General features: G+C 52.1%; 2 protein-coding genes across 5 annotated transcripts in view; both read left to right on the top strand.

The window, feature by feature from the left end:
* The first annotated feature begins 267 nt into the window (after positions 1-267).
* On the top strand, positions 268-2,583 carry xrcc2 (X-ray repair complementing defective repair in Chinese hamster cells 2). Of its 3 annotated transcripts, none has more exons than XM_037280479.1 (6): positions 268-391; positions 612-693; positions 926-1,169; positions 1,322-1,595; positions 1,727-1,994; positions 2,038-2,583. In XM_037280479.1, the coding sequence occupies exons 2-5, from the start codon at positions 628-630 to the stop codon at positions 1,989-1,991; spliced, it is 849 nt and encodes a 282-aa protein (XP_037136374.1). In that variant the 5' UTR covers positions 268-391; positions 612-627; the 3' UTR covers positions 1,992-1,994; positions 2,038-2,583. The 3 variants fall into 3 exon arrangements, with proteins under 3 accessions (XP_037136374.1, XP_037136375.1, XP_037136373.1); XM_037280480.1 differs by having other exon boundaries at positions 926-961; positions 1,020-1,169; positions 1,727-2,583; XM_037280478.1 differs by having other exon boundaries at positions 1,727-2,583.
* Positions 2,584-3,583: 1,000 nt separating this feature from the next.
* Positions 3,584-15,799, top strand: part of LOC119139607 (histone-lysine N-methyltransferase 2C-like) — a 32,860-nt gene continuing 20,644 nt past the window's right edge. The window contains exons 1-15 of one of the 2 annotated variants that reach the window (XM_037280418.1): positions 3,584-3,988; positions 5,346-5,507; positions 5,943-6,016; positions 6,467-6,806; positions 6,881-7,060; positions 7,688-7,713; positions 7,959-8,048; positions 8,123-8,232; positions 8,434-8,584; positions 8,651-8,822; positions 9,102-9,216; positions 9,314-9,477; positions 9,765-14,850; positions 14,909-15,116; positions 15,192-15,775. In XM_037280418.1, the coding sequence (XP_037136313.1) occupies positions 5,347-5,507; positions 5,943-6,016; positions 6,467-6,806; positions 6,881-7,060; positions 7,688-7,713; positions 7,959-8,048; positions 8,123-8,232; positions 8,434-8,584; positions 8,651-8,822; positions 9,102-9,216; positions 9,314-9,477; positions 9,765-14,850; positions 14,909-15,116; positions 15,192-15,775 (7,461 nt within the window). In that variant the 5' untranslated portion in view covers positions 3,584-3,988; position 5,346. Of the gene's footprint in view, positions 3,989-5,345; positions 5,508-5,942; positions 6,017-6,466; positions 6,807-6,880; positions 7,061-7,687; positions 7,714-7,958; positions 8,049-8,122; positions 8,233-8,433; positions 8,585-8,650; positions 8,823-9,101; positions 9,217-9,313; positions 9,478-9,764; positions 14,851-14,908; positions 15,776-15,799 lie in introns of both variants that reach the window. The other variant, XM_037280417.1, reaches the window with a different exon arrangement.

A 15,799-nucleotide genomic window follows, 5' to 3' on the forward strand; every position in this document is an offset into this window, starting at 1 on the left:
GTTTGAAATTGTTGAACGTTTTTCGAATCAAGTTAGTTCTCTCGCCTGAACCACAGAAAACAAATGCAACCTTGATCGTAACCCCACAGGCTCAAAAGTAGGACATGTCCGGGGAAAAGAGGACGTCTGGTCACCCTCCCAATTAAACTGAAATACACATTTTGCACAACATGTACAAAAATCATTGTCCCGGATTTTAATTTTTTTTCCAGGACAGATCATGAAAATCCGGGACAGTGATGCATTTCGCTTCTTTTCTCTGCGTTTTTCTGTGTTCCTATTCGGTCAAGTAGGTGGCGGTAATGCGCCATGAAGCTGCTTTGCCAACCGCCAAGAAGCACCATCGAAGAAGAACAAGCTGGAAATAAACATGACTGAAAGTGGCGCGCAGGTGAGATGGCGAAATGTTCAGCACTCTATTTGACAATGTTGTTTCTTTTTATTCGAATTGACTGCGTTAGCAATGGTTGAAAATGTTGTTTCTTTTTGTTCGAATTGACTCCGTTAGCAATGGTTGCATTGTAGCGCTACTGGCATTGCCCGACCGGTGGGAGTATATTGAAACGGTGCTGGGTGCCGCCGATAACGTGAGCCGTCCCCCGTGTGTTCAGCTCTTCGCTCGTCTTGATGGCCGCCAAAGTGTTCGTGACATCGAACCTCGCCTCTTCCCACCACACGCAGGACCCGGACCCGGTCAGTCAACCACACATTGTACCACACTGTACGACATGCTATCCAGTACAAACAAATTCAATATGACACAGCGTACATTATTTTGTTAGTAAAGAACGTCAATTAAAAAAACGTGAAAACATGAAACTGGGGGAAGACCTTTTCAGTGCACCTGCGGCACGGGCCCCGGCGAGGAAAGTGACATGGCGCTCCGCTCGTTTGCTGACTGTTCGCGTGGTCATTTTTGTGTCAGGTGCGTTGGTGGAGCTGTACGGGACGGAGGGGACGGGTGAGTCGAGACCGCCCCTTGTCTGAGACATTCTCTCCTAACGCTGGCAGGCGCACAGGTAAGACGGAACTGCTCTACCACTTCCTGTGCCGTGCCGTACTCCCCGCCGATGCCGGCGGCCTGCAGCTGGAGGTGCTTTTCGTCGACACCGACTACAGTCTGGACGTGTTGAGGCTCGTCGGCATCCTGGACGCCAGGCTGGGGGGTGGTACGCTGCCCAACCGCCATCGAGCAGAATGCTGGTGTGCTTGCAGGACTTTGTGTGAACATGTGTGTTTCTCTCTCCCCCCCCCCAATTAACTCCTTCTCTTTCTTACTCCTAATCCCCAACCTTCGCCCACGACCCCATCCCTCTCCAAGCGGGGTCGTCGAGCCGGCCGCGGCAGCCCGCAGAGGCACGCGTGCGTGAATGCCTGTCCCGGCTGCTGGTGGCGCACTGCAATTCTTCGCGGCAGCTGCTGGCCACCCTGCACGCGCTGGAGGCCCGCTTGGCGTCTCGGCCCGGCCTGGCGTTCATCCTTCTGGACAGCGCCTCGGCGTTCTATTGGCCGGACCGCGGTGAGGGCGGAGCCAGCGTGTCCAAGCAGGAAGAGAAGCTGAGCAAATGTTCGCAGCTCTTGGGCGCTTTGCTCAGGTAGGCCGGCCTTTCTTCTTCTTTTTGTACTTGGGAGCAAGCGGCCGTCATTTGTTTTTCTTTTTGTTCTATCAAAGCATCTTGTCAAAGCATTTTCTCGTCCTCATTCTCACCTGCCATCCATTGGCCAGGGATTACCGGATCAGCGTGTTTGCTTCCTGCCACTCCAACCAGAGGCGCTGTAGCCACACCTCCTCCTCATTCTCCCACCTGTGTCGCCTTTGGCAACGGCTGGTCACTCACCGCATGTTGTGCTCCAGACAGGAAGTTGCCCCGGCGGGAGGCGGCCCCAGAGCTCACATGTTCAGCGTGCATTGCACGTCCTCGTCGTCCGGTAGCAAAGCTCACAGGAGCTGCTCCTTCCGCGTCGGGGATGGCGGCCTGGAATTTGTCTGACGCTCCTCCTCTGGCCGCTGTCCGTCCAGATTGTCAAATCCATCCGTCAGTCACAAAGCATCGGCTCAACTCCTGACGTTTACCTCGCCAGCACGTCTCATTTGATTCGATCTTCAACGGCGTGCGTGTTAAACGGCGGGTGTTTGTAAAGTGTTCCCATGCCCGGAAAGGTCGAGAAAACAGAATCTAATCTACTATCTGGGGAAATGCCGTGTATGCCTTTCCCACACTGTTAAGACGACCCTATCTTCTAAACTAAAAATGCACAAAGCTCCACAGAAAATATTGGTGAATCCATGGCTTGGAAGCTGCTGAGATGCTTGCACAAGAGCGTGTGGCATTCTGATATGGTCTCATTGAATACTGCATTCGGATTGGCTCACAAAATGACATCCGTGACCATGATCATCTGATAAACCACAAATTAGGCAATTCAGAAGCTAATTTTCTGACAAATGCAAACTGTTTTTACAAAAACCCTGCCACAATTTTAGGGCACTGTCGGTGAGGGCAGCATTCCCAGCCCGAGAGCTTGCGGCGACCCTCACATAGAAATACTGAATGTGGAAGAATAAAAACTGACTTTGTCATACCTGAGGTCCTTATTTAACGATGTCAAACTAGAAAAAACACGCTCGTGTTGCTTCCCGCCTCTGCATCTTCCATTAAGTGGGGCGGTGCAATGCCCAAGCGGCCCGTGGAGCATGATTGCTACGGTTCAATGTCATGCAAAGGTGTATTTATTCTAATTTTATAGAAAAATTATCATATGGTCACTGAGGAGAGTTGCGGGTGGGGCATAACAAAATAACTGAGAAGCACTGTATTAATTATAATATATATAATATATGCATCTGATTTGGCGGAGAAGTCTGCAAATTAGGGTAAGGAAACAGGGAATTTAACATCTCAGATGTGTAGCAAGTTCGAGATTAGAACCTCAAGGACAAGTTCCCTGCTATGTTTGGACGCAAGGAGCTGTTGTGGCGAATTTTGTCCACTGGTGGGCGCAGTGACGCTCCACTGTGAAAACAAACGCCTCCTGTCAGTGAAGAAAGAGTTGGCGGATTGCGATTTATTACTCAATGGCTTGACTTCAAAAGAGGGGAAGGAAGCCTGAGTTGTGTGCAGGCAGCGTGGGATCGTTTCCCGCTCAGTGGCGGTGTTTTTCGTCTTCGCGTAGTCTGCCTTACGCCCGATGTCAGCTGGAAGTTAACGGGAGGGGAGTGCACGGGCGTCAGAACGAATTTTAAGTTTTATACAAGGCGCACAAATAGGAGAGTCCAGAAAACTTGAGATTGCACTCGTTTTCTCTAGGAAGTTTCTGTTTGGTTTGAATTCAGTTGAGCCTTGTACGGATGCTCGGGCTTGCAGTGCCGATTTTCAAAGATCCAGTCCGGCCTTTGTGTGTGTTCCGTCCGGATCCTGCTGAGTTGTAATCCAGTGCGGGGCTTGAGGTCTGATGACACACACCGAATCACCACAAGTGGATCCGTGCGCGGGGTCAAATGCACTTTGACACCACGATCTGAGTAAACACAAGTATGCTAAAAACACAAGGGTGCCCATAGACTATTCTCGTGTATTGACGGACTCAAATTGAGACCGAGACGGACAGTTTGTCAGCCGGTGAGGGAGTGAGGCAGGCAGGCATGTCGCAAGACGGTGGTGGGCTCGATGTGTTCCACGGGACATGTCCAGGACGGCCCTATTTGTTTCGGTGCCGATGACAGGAGGGCGGTGCTTCGGTTGCTCAAACATGGCCTCCATGATGGAGCCTCGGCTGCAACTTTAACGTTTTCCTTCGGCTCGCTGCGTTCCCCGAAAGCCAAACGCGAGTAGTGCGGACGCGACGATTGGCAATGCGGCCGCAATTTGCTTTGACTACCGCGCCAAATAAATGTGTACTGGCGCTCGGTCAAGTTGTGTGTCAACACATCGCTTGAGCTTGCCAGCAAGCTGGAGAGGAAAAGAAGCCGGAGACTTGCATCCAATCCGTAAGAAGCTTCACTCGCTTTTCTCGCTTTTGACACCTCAGGGTGCCCCTGCGCGGGACTTTACTTTTCTTTGGACGCGACTGCGGTTCGCGAGCAGCGTCTTGAGCGTGACGGCTAACCATGCTAACGTTAGCTGTTGCTAACGCAAGTGATCAGTCAACTGGGCGGTGCGACGAGCTAAAGGCTAAGGCTAAGCGCCAGTGTTTACACGTTTTGCTGGCTTTCTGTCGCAAATGTTCCCAGTTTCCAAGCAAAGCTCAAACCTCGAACTTTGTCGTCGGTCCAAATTCAACTTTGGCGCCTTTCCAGCATATCTTATTGGCCGGCGGAGACTCAAGAATGTTAGCTGGCTAACATTTACCCATTACTCCAGGTCGTCATCACCATAATCGTGGTCTTCTTTTCTGTGCTCGGGAGCTTTGGCAAAAGTCTCACATTAGTGTCAATGTCGATTGCTGACAAAACGTGATAGAAAGAAACACGAGTTTTAATGGGCTTTTTATATTATAAGTTGGGCGCTTCAGACCGGGCACGAATTCGGAGTGAAATCAAGTTCAAACGATGGGACGCAGTCAGGTGGATTTCAATAACATTTTAGAAACGCGTTCAAGTAACTGAATTAGCGGGATCTGAGTGACTGGCACCCGACCAGTGAATATCCACCTAACAGTATTGTACAGTATATGCATGCGCTTATAAGTGGAAACATTCCCCCGAAATGACGGTGTGGCCCCAAACCCCTGAGTCTGACTGGACTTCACCTTGTGGGCCGCGATCCTTCCGAAAATGTCCCCTCCAAATCCCTGTGTTGTCATTTGGGAGTCAGGAATGAACGACCGATTGCAATTTGCCATCCGTTAACTGCTCATTATCAGTGAATAGGCATCTCCGTCTTAGGCCTAGGTAGTCCCTCGGACCTCTATTAAGAATCCCCTTTAAGTTTGGGAGTCTGCATTGGGAGCATTTCCCAACTCCCGGATCACTTAAACAAGATGCGACAAGATTTCCTCAAAATGCAGAACGTGGCTGGGATAGCCACTTCGCCGTGACTATGGCACACAAACCATTTTGAAAGTTGAATGAGGACTTTTTTGATGCCAGGGAAGGGAAAAAAAACACTTTTGGTGGAGTGTTTTTGCGTGCCCCCAAAGCATTAACATTTTAGTGTGTGTGTATATTGTAGGATAAATAAAGTTCAATCAATCAATCAACGTACTTTTGTTTAAGTGGTGCCTTGGTTTTTGAGAATGTATTTGCACTGGTGGAGGCGTTTACATTTATCAAGCAAAGATGAACACACGCTATCTGTTCGGAAAGTGGCAGCAGCCGTTACATTGGTGTCCATGTTTTGACCCAGAATGCCCTCAGAGGACAGAAGAGCGCCACCTCCTGTCACTCGGGCTGGACGCAAAGCTGCCGAGTTGGCGAAGCGGCCTCGCGGGCGACCTCGCAAAGATGCTGTAGGCGGCCGCGCTGTACCTCCACCTGCCCCGCCTCCTCCTACAAAATCCAGGAAGAAGTAAGTGTGATGAATTGTCACTCGTCCTGTGTGCGTGTGTCTGTGTGTGTTAACTTTGCATCAGTCACGTGGTCGTCGTGCTTTTCCCTTGATGGTTGTTTTGACCGTGAAGGCGTTTTGTTATCATGTATTTTGAGGCCTACCGCTGTTTGTGGCCGATAGCGACCGTGCAGCCCGCAAATAAACGCCCCAAATTCTCGACTATGCTGCAATCCGCCGCTAATAAGCGGCTTCCCAGTTTCTTTGTTCCTGGCTACTCCGCCTAGTCACAAAGCGTGAAATTGTCCTTGGTGTAAATGTGAGTGCTCGCTCGTCTCTGTGCCCTGCGACCAATCCGGGGTGTACCCCAACTCTCTTAGTTTGGGGTTAGCGGTTGTGTTGCATGCTTGAAGGAAAGTTTGATCTTCACACACTTTGGCGTGTTTGTGGATGCAGGGGGAGGAGTCGAGGCCAAGCCCAAGTGGAGGATGAAGAAGGCGTGGACACGACTGAGAAAAGGCAGATGGCAGGTGAGGATGTGGCTCAAATTCATCTCAAACTGGGACCCTTTTAATCAGTGGCTTTTCCTGTCAAGTGTTTGAAAATCCACCTTTTCAAACTCCGCTCTGATCTTCTTTAATAGAAGTTTTTTAATCATTAATCAATTTTGCCCATTGTCTTAGGAGCATAAGAGCGAGGTTTCACAATGCAAGCGCTGTGTCAAGAGCGGGAGGGTTCGCGTCATTGCGAACGACAAATATACAAATACAGAGCGGACGAAACGTGGAGTGAAAGATGTAGCTGCAGCTCTGGGATGGGCTGATGAGTTTTAACCCACGTGTGAACGCTAGTCAAGAACCGTTCATGACGTTCAGATGCTTGAAATGGGGCCCCAAGCCCCTCCAAATTGGATGTGCAGGAAAACCTCAGTCGAGAAGGTCAGGAGGATGATGTTTCCATTTGGATTTGTTTGTCAACAGAGGTGACAACTGGACGCCGTGGCTCCGCCTCCAGGAGAAGATCCAACACTGAGCCCACCCTGGCTGTCCCAGAAGCTCCTCCATGCGAACCCCCTCTTCCTTTGGCCCCGCCCCTGACGTCGATTACTGAAGAGGAGCCGTCTCAAAACGGCGCCATTGCCCCACCCCCTCCTCCGGACAGCCCCGGCGATGAGATGAGCCAAGCTAGTCTGGCCTCCAGCCCCGCGCCGTCATCCCCCCTGCGCCTGGAGGACGAGGACGCCCCGTCGCCGCTCTTACGACGTTCCGTGTCAGAAGATTCCGGCTCGCCCACGCCCAGCCTCGGACACACCGAAAAACGGTGAGTGTCGCCGCCATACGTGTTTGTGCGTCTGCGCAGCAACGGTCCTCACGCTTCTCGTGTGGTCCCATCAGCCTGCAGCAGTGTGCCTTCTGTTACCGCGGCGAGCACCCCCCTCTGGGCCAAGGCCCGCTGGTGGTGTTCGGTCCTACGCCGGGCTACATCCCACTTCACGTCCTCAGCCGCCGAACCTCCTCGGACCGCGACGGCGATTGTCACGACCACTGCTACCCACGCGGCCAGGCCGTGCACACGTGAGTCGCGCCACATTTCTGTTTTTAATATTTTTTTTCCCCAAAAATACTGCCCTCTTTTTTTGTCAGCATTCATATGCAACAAATTGTGTGCACATAATTACAAAACGAAATTGTGCCTTTCTGAAAAAAGGTAACATGGTGACAAATGGCTGCCATCTCTGTGGAATCTTTGCATGAGCACTTCAAATCACTCTGAAATCTTTCAGAACCCCCCAAAAGCAAAATGAATAGTTTGAATCGCAGACCAAATCAAAGCGGCTGGGAAATCTGTTGATTTGGAGAAGGAATCAAGTTAGACTGACTTGAAGATATTCTATCTGCAATATCACCGACAAGCCTTAGGGAAAAAAAGAGGCGTCAAACATGTATGGCTTAGCCGCTCCATATTTGTGCATGCGTATTTGCTAAGCTTTATTGCACACAGCATGGAAGCTGAACTCTGGCGCGAAAGCCTTCCTGCGTGGCAGCGATCAATCGCTGCGTCAAAATAGGCGGCTGTTGATGCCGAGGTTGCTGCCGTCATCAACAAAACAAAACAATTTGGAGAGCATTTTTCCTGTGTCTTGGTGGGAATTCCAATAACTGACCTTCTGTGTGTGTCTGTGTGCACGTGTGTGTGTGTAGGAACAGCAGCAGTCCAGCACAGTGTGGTGAGTAAATAGACTCCACTTGTATAGTGCTTTATTTCCACCGTGCGGTGCCCAAAGCGCTTTCCAATGCCTCCCATTCACACACCAATGGGAGGCCGCCGCCATGGAAATGAGGCTTCAGTGTCGGGTCGAGTATGGAACCCACCACCTTGGAGTTGGGGAGACAACCACGCCGTTTTCCATTTCCATTTTGCCGTTGTCTGACGCAGCCTCGGAAGAACGATCGACCTTTTCTTGTTTTGCAGACGACGAGTCCTCCTTGCAGTTGCTGGAGCAGCTCGGAGCCGTGGGCCTTCCGCACGACATTGACGTCCAGTCGTTGTTTGACCCCACAGGTACCTTTTCCAGGCGCATGCGCGTGCTGTCGCTCGCGCCTCAGCTCGCACACACTTGCTGTTGTTGTGCGCAGGTCAATGCTGCGCTCACCTTCAGTGCGCCGCCTGGTCTGAGGGCGTGTGTCGCGGCGAGGGCCAGGCGCTGCTCTACGTGGACAAAGCCATTGACTCAGGAAGCGCGCAGGTCAGTTGGCAAAACACACAAATGAAACAAAGTGCACATTGAACATCATGTAGAAATAAGCAGCAAATAAAAATGAATCAATAAAGTAGGCTGTTGCCTTTTCATTCAACTTGTTGACATGGAAGCATCCTGTAAAAAAAAGTAGAAAGAAGTGAATGGCAACTTTGCTCGGGCTTCATGACGAGCGTCTCTCCTGTCCAGGTGTGCGCGTTCTGCGGCGGGCTCGGCGCATCGCTGCGTTGCCGAGAGACGGGCTGCGGGCAGAGCTACCACTTCCCGTGCGCTGCCGCCGCGGGAGCTCATCAGGACTGGGAGCAGAGACGCACGCTGTGCACGAGACACATGGTTGCAGGTGAGGACCTTAGTTAAAGCCAAATAGTTTGACCCGTGCACCCACGTTGCGGCTCTTTGCTTTCAGAGTCTCGGTCGTGCGTGTTGTGTTCACGCGGCGGTGACGCCGGCGCTCTCTTGATGTGCTGTTGCTGCGGCAACCAGTACCACGCCAAATGCTTGGCCCCACCCCTGAATCCCTCCTCCCTTATCCGGGCCGGATGGCAATGCGCTCCGTGTCGAGCGTGTCAACGATGCAGGTAATGCACGCGCACTCGGGTTGCCGAGATTAGTTGACTGGTCACGGCAAGCAATTGAGTCGTCAATCAATCAATCAATCTTATCAATCAATCTTTTATTGGCCAAGTTTGAGCATGCCAACCAAGGAATTTGACTCCGGTAAAGGCCTACACGCGGCACGATTTACAAATGAGGCCATTAGTCGACAAATTGCGACTACTATCGATGACTAGTTGCGCGCGCACACACACACACACGCAGCTCCAATGATATCATGCAGGCGCTGGCATCTCCTTTAGGCTACGGGAGGAGACTTCTGTGTTGCTGGTGTGTGCTCGTTGCGATAAAGCTTACCATCCACACTGTCTGACTCCTCCACTGGATCACACTCCTGACAGCAAATGGACCTGTCAGGTGAGTCCACACGCACACGCTCACGCTCTTGCACACTTACGCTCTCTCACACTCTCACCCACTCACACTCTTTGGTTGTGCGGGACTCTTCTTCCAGAATTGTCGAGTGTGTCGCCGCTGCGGCGTGAGGTCTTCAGGTCGCTGGGCCAATCATCCCTTCCTGTGCGTGTCATGTGACCCAGCTTTGCCTTGTGGCGTGTGTGGCCACACCCTTGACTTTTCCTCACTGCAAGACTGTGTGACATGCGTCAGCTGCTACAGGTACACGGTCCACACCAGTGAAGTATGCTATCGAGTTGACCTCTGACATAAGCCACCGTAGTGTTCCACCCAGTATTTTTTTCTTTTTCTGTCTTCCGCTATATGTAAAGCTCCTCCACGGCCATGTCCCGATCTTTCTGCCAGCCATTGCGTAGTTTGACTGAGAATATTTCGGTGGTTACTGTTAGCATCGCATCGAAGATAAAAAGGCGTCAACATGTTGCGTGACTTGACTGCGTGTGCTATGTAACGGCTTGTGTCGTGCGCTCGTTTCCCTTGTGTTGTAGGTGTGTTCACACCCAGTGTGTTTCCGTCGAGACGGGCGTCGGCGCCACAAAGTGTGACAGTAACAGTTACGTTTGCTCTGCGTGTCAGAGGGCGGAGCCAGCAGCACTCCCAATAATCTTACCCAGTCCAGATGTTCAAAGTCCCACTCTTCCTACGAGTAGTCCTGCTCACAGCCCAGTCCAGTTCTCTAGCTCAACGCAGGCTCAGACTCCAACTGACATTGCAAGACTGTCGCACGAAAACCCAGTACCTTCTCCATCCGATGCCACGGAACCTCCATCTCCTTCGAGCCCCACAGAGCAAAGACTATGTCTCGTCTTGTCTCCGTCCGACCCAGCGGAGCTCCAGCAAAGTCCAACATCATCTCCTAGCTCCAACGAGCAGAGACTTAGTCTAGTCCTGTCTCCCTCCGACCCATCGGAGCTCCAGCAAAGTCCAACGTCTTCACCGTCTAGCCCCACGGAGTTACAAGAAAGTCCACAGTCATCTCCCTCTCATGCTGCAAAGCCAGAGCAAAAAAGTCCAAAACACACTGCTTCTTACCCCACAGAACTTAGACTTTGTCTAGTACTGTCTCCCTCTGACCCTGCAGAGTTTCAGCAAAGTCCTGGATCCTCCTCCTCATCATCTTCTAAGCCCAAAGAGCTTAGACTGAGTCCAACACAATCTCCATCCAACCCTACAGATCTCCACCCAAGTCCAGAACAGTCTCCCTCGAACGCTACAGTTCAGAGACAAAGTCCACCGGCATTGCCTGCAAACCTCTCAGTGTTGCCACAGTATCCAACGCCATCCTCCTGGACAGAGCTTCGCCAGAGTCCTTCTTTCAGTAGTGAGACGCAGACAAGTTTAGATCAACATAGTCCACCACAATCTCCATCTGAGGGCATGGCTCTCCAACCTTTGAATTATCATCAAGCAGAGCTCCAGCCGAGTCCTGTTCTCTCCCTTTCCGACACGACAGAGGTCCCGAAAAGTCGAGTCCCATCTCCTTCAAACGTCACAGATCCCCAGCAAAGTCCAATGCCTTCTCCTTCTAACACAACAACTCTCTTTCTAAGTCCTACACCATCTCCATCTATGGTTGCAGAGATCCATTCAAGTCCAGGCCCATCTTCATCTGAGCCCACAGAGTTCCAGCAAGGTTCAGTCCCATCTCTGTCTAATAACACCGAGCTACAGCAGAGACTGCTCCCATGCTCTAAAGTCACAGAGTTCCCCCAAAGTCCAACACCATCCCCTTCTAATGTCACAGAGCTCCATCTAAAACCAGTCCCATCTCCATTGAAGTTGACGGACATGCAGCAAAGCTCAGTCCCATCTCCTTCTGACCTAAAGGTTCTCCAATTAAGTGCAGTCCAACCTCTGTCTGATGATGACACAGAGCTTCAGCAAAATGCACTCCAAGCTCCAAACATCACAGAGTTCCAACAAAGTGCAACGCCATCTCCTTCTAGTGTCACAGAGCTCCATCTAATCCCTGTCTCATCTACATTGAAGCCCACCAAGGTCCCACTAAGTCCAGTCGCATCTCCTTACACAAAGGACCTCCATCTAAGCCCAGAACGACATCCTTCTAATGTCACAGCTCTCCATCCAAGTCCAGTGCCCTTTCCTAACATCACAGAGATCCAGCACTGTCCAACATCACCTCCTTTTAAAATCACTGAACCTTCACCGCTATCTCCTTCGAACACAACAGCTCTCCATTCGAATCTAGTCTCATCCCTGAATTCTACAGAGCTCCAGCAAAGTCCAGTCCTGTCCCCTTCTAACGTCAACGACATCCTGTGTAGTCAAGTCTCATCTCCTACTCACGTTGCAGAGATCCAGCAATGTCCCACACCGTCTCCTTCCAAAATAAGTGAACTTGGGCTAAGTCCAGTGCCCTCTTCATCGAAGCCCACAGAGTTCCAGCAGCCCCACCAAAGGCCAGGCTCACCTCCTTCAAACATTACAGAGGGCCAGCAAAATCCAACACCATGTCTTTCCAACATCACAGAAATCCCACATAGCCCACCACCATCGCCTTCTAACATCCAAAACCTCCAACAAAGTCCAAAACCAATGTTTTCCAATGTCACCATGAGCCATCAGAACCCATTACCAACTGCTTCCAACGTCCCCACCATATCTTCTGATGTCACAGAGCTCCATCAAAGTTCAGCATCATCTCCTTGCGCCCCAGAGCTCCATCAAAATCCAGCAACATCCCCTAATATCACTGCGCTTGATCAAAGTTCACCAACCTCTCCTTACGCCCCAGAGCTCCATCAAAATCCAGCAACATCTCCTAATATCACTGCGCTTCATCAAAGTTCACCAACCTCTCCTTACGCCCCAGAGCTCCATCAAAATCCAGCAACATCTCCTAACATCACTGCGCTTCATCAAAGTTCACCAACCTCTCCTCACGCCCCAGAGCTCCATCAAAATCCAGCAACATCTCCTATTATCACTGAGCTTCATCAAAGTTCAACAGCATCTCCTTACGCACCTGAGCTCCACCAAAATCCAGCAACATCTCCTAACATCACTGAGCTTCATCAAAGTACAACAGCATCTCCTTGCACACCAGAGCTCCATCAAAATCCAGCAACATCTCCTAACATCACTGAGCTTCATCAAAGTACTACAGCATCTCCTTGCGCACCAGAGCTCCATCAAAATCCAGCAACATCTCCTAACATCACTGAGCTTCATCAAAGTACAGCATCTCCTTGCGCACCAGAGCTCCATCAAAATCCAGGAACATCTCCTAACATCGCTGAGCTTCATCAAAGTACAACAGCATCTCCTAACATCACTGAGCTTCATCAAAGTTTAACAGCATCTCCTTACGCACCGGAGCACCACCAAAATCCAGCAACATGTCCTAACATCACTGAGCTTCATCAAAGTTCAACAGCATCTCCTTACGCACCAGAGCTCCATCAAAATCCAGCAACAGCTAACATCACTGAGATTGATCAAAGTTCAGCAACCTCACCTTACGCCCCAGAGCTCCATCAAACTCCAGCAACATCTCCTAACATCACCGAGCTTCATCCAAGTTCAACAGCATCTCCTTACACCCCAGAGCTCCATCAAAATCCAGCAACATCTAACGTCACTGAGCTTCATCAAAGTTTAGTAACATCCCCTTCTCATGGCACACGGCTCTGTCAAAGTCCAGTCCCACCTCCTTCTGTCACATCTTTATCAAAGTCCACAGTGCTCCATCATAGTCCAGTCCCATCTCCTTCTACTACCACAATCACAAGACCAAGTCCAGTATCTTCTCCAGCAATCCCCACAGAGCTCCAGCCAAGTCCATTACCATCTCCCTCATCAGAGCTCCATGATAATCCAGTGTTGTTGCCCTCAAAAGCCGCCGAGCAAATCCACAAATTCGAAGAACCCCAAAATATCCAAGAACCTGTACTGCAACCTCCCCCGCCGTCTCCAGTAGAGCTTGTGAGCAGCCACCCGTCCTCCTTTGAGAGCGCAGAGCTCCACAAATGTCCTGCTGCGCCCCAGCTTTGTCCAATTCAAGTCCAAGGCCCACAAGTCACTCACGTTCCTTGGGAACGTAAAGAAAGGCATAGCAGGTCCCCAATAGCTAACCTTTGCTCCACACCTCCCCCGTTGCCTTCGGTTCCTTTGGACGTGGAGCAAAACGCTACACGTTTGACCTCCACGCCACTTCAACTTAGTCCCCCATCCAGCCTTTCCATAGATTCGAGCAGGGAGAAGCTTGCAAAAAGTCCGGTGTGGTCTAGTGTGCTGTCCGAGCGAAGCCCGTGCAGGTTGGACGATGCCGATGAAGCAAAGCCAGGCCACCCTGCGAGAGAAGCCCCTGAACTGGAACGGGACCTGTCACGGGACAGTAATTCCCCTGCATGTCTCGAATCAATTGTCTGTAACACTGCCGCTGACGTGCCCGCAACCTCGCCACTTTCCACTCCGCGGAGTGAGCCGTCGAGTCCCCTTGGACATCCGCCGTCACCCGCACCAGCAAGCCTTGTTCACCAAAGCGATTCGGTGGACCTTGGCAGCGTCCCTCTTGTCCTTTCTGAGACTGGTACCGTGGAGGATGTTCCTGGTGACCAAAGCGATTCTCCCGACCGCACGTGGCATTGCTCGAAACCGACGCAACATCGGACTGGATCCAGTGGTGCTAGTCCTGCCGGCTCATTTCAGGCGCCGTGCGAATCGATGACAGAGATGACAGACACCGCCTCTGTTGAACATTCACCAGTCAGGACCTGTCCTTCGGATCAACTGGGTAGCCCTGTAATGCCAACAGGCAGCTCTTGCCAGCCAGCCGCCAGCGCCTTGTCATTGGACGCTTCATTGGGTGAGCGCCATGCGGCTGGCTGTGCGCCTGATCCGAACCCCCCTCGGCTCCCGCTGTCTGGCCGATCCAGTCCCCTGCCCGTCCCGAAGTGCAGCAATGCCTTCGAGACAAAGCCTTCCCATTCCACCGGAGCTCGTCCTACGTACTGCAGACCTGTTGATGCCAGCTCTGATAGTCAAGGTCTGATCACACTTGTCATGGAGTCCAGCGTCTTCTCCAGCAACCAAAGTTCACATTCTAGCAGTAGCTCGACTCCACCGGAGGCTGCCGAAAGGTGTCCCAGGAGCCCCACAGGGAGCACAAATTCCAGCCCCCAAGTGGACACGCAGGCTACTTCCCCAGAGGAGAATCCACTTCAGCTTGATTCCGGTCCAGGCGTGACTTTGGAACCTGCACGGACGACCAAATCTCCAAGTTACCAACCCGGTGGTCCTGCCGCGAGCCAGGCGAGTCCGACTTTCCCGAGACAGTTTCCAGCACCATTAGGCCCCTCGAACGACAGAGCAGCCGGCAGTTCCACTCGGGCACACGGCGATATGCCCGAAACTGGATGCGCTCGTGAAACGCAAGCGAGAGAGGCCGACTGGAGTCAGCTTTTTCGTCATGCACAGAGCATAGAAAGTCCTGAGCAGCCAGAGACTGGTACGGGTTCAGCTCTTCATCCTCGCCTTCAGTCAGAAACTGGCCCAAGTGATGCCGGTTCCACTTCTGCCGTCTCGTCTGAGGCGGAGTCCACCTCCAGTAAGTATGCACGAGCATTCTGTGCACATTCAGATGTGACTTAACTCTTTGTATTCTCTTTCAACAGTCACCACGGACCAGGAAACACCTCTCCACTTGCACCAGTACCTTCCTGACAAGTCAGAAGGAGTACCGGACCAGGCGGAAAATGAGCAGCACATGCTAGAGGAGGAAAATGCGGAGCAGATGCAGGAGGAGAATAGGGAGCAGCAGGAGGAAAATTTATTGCAGAACCAGGAGCAGCTCAGGACTTTAAGATGCCTACCGTCAGGTACGGAGCAGGCAGTTAGTTCAAATAACCTCCAGAAGGAAGCTGACGATAGCAATGTTTTCCATGTCTCCCTAGGAGTCCATCCATCAAGCGGTGAGCCCGCTGCAGCCTCCCCCTTCTTCTCCGCTCCTCCCTCGCCGTCGTCGCCCTCACCTAGCGCTTCCCCTCCGCCGTGGCCAGACATCTCCTCAGCGGCGTCCCCTCCCCCCAGCGTGGAGCCCGACTGTTCCTCGGAATGGCCACGAGAAGACTTCCGGGAGATGCTCGAAGCCACCAACGATGCTGCCCCATCCCGGGCCGGCTCATCAGAGAGGGACGACGCGGTCGCAATGAAGCCAAGACGGGAGGAGAGCGACAGCGGCGGGGAGGCAGCGGGCGGGCCAGAGCCTTCTTTCGACTCGGAGGTGATGACGCTGATGAGCTCGTTGTCTCCAAGCGCCTCCCTCAGCCCTCGCCCCCTCCACACGCGGAGTCTCAGGCCTCCTCCTCGCTCGCTGCCTCCAACGGACGAACTGTCCATCCGACTCAGGCAGTCTCCGTTCTCCACGGAGGCCTCGCCTGAGACCTCGCCCGTCAGGGTCCCGCTCACCCCGCCGCCCCTCTCCCCTCCTTCGCCCAGCTTCAGTCCACCGTCCAGGGAGTTGCCGCCCCTCTGCAAGGTATGGCTAAACAGATTACAACAA

This window comes from Syngnathus acus, chromosome 20 (assembly GCF_901709675.1).
Source record: "Syngnathus acus chromosome 20, fSynAcu1.2, whole genome shotgun sequence".
NCBI classification, from domain to species: Eukaryota; Metazoa; Chordata; class Actinopteri; order Syngnathiformes; family Syngnathidae; genus Syngnathus; species Syngnathus acus.

Bases quoted from the DNA above. Each gene is read 5' to 3' on its own strand.
- xrcc2 (XM_037280478.1), top strand. From the start codon at position 628: ATGGCCGCCAAAGTGTTCGTGACATCGAACCTCGCCTCTTCCCACCAC. The intron at 694-925 runs GTCAGTCAACCA...TTTTTGTGTCAG, and splicing joins ACACGCAGGACCCGGACCCG to GTGCGTTGGTGGAGCTGTAC. The intron at 1,170-1,321 runs GTACGCTGCCCA...TCCCTCTCCAAG, and splicing joins GGACGCCAGGCTGGGGGGTG to CGGGGTCGTCGAGCCGGCCG.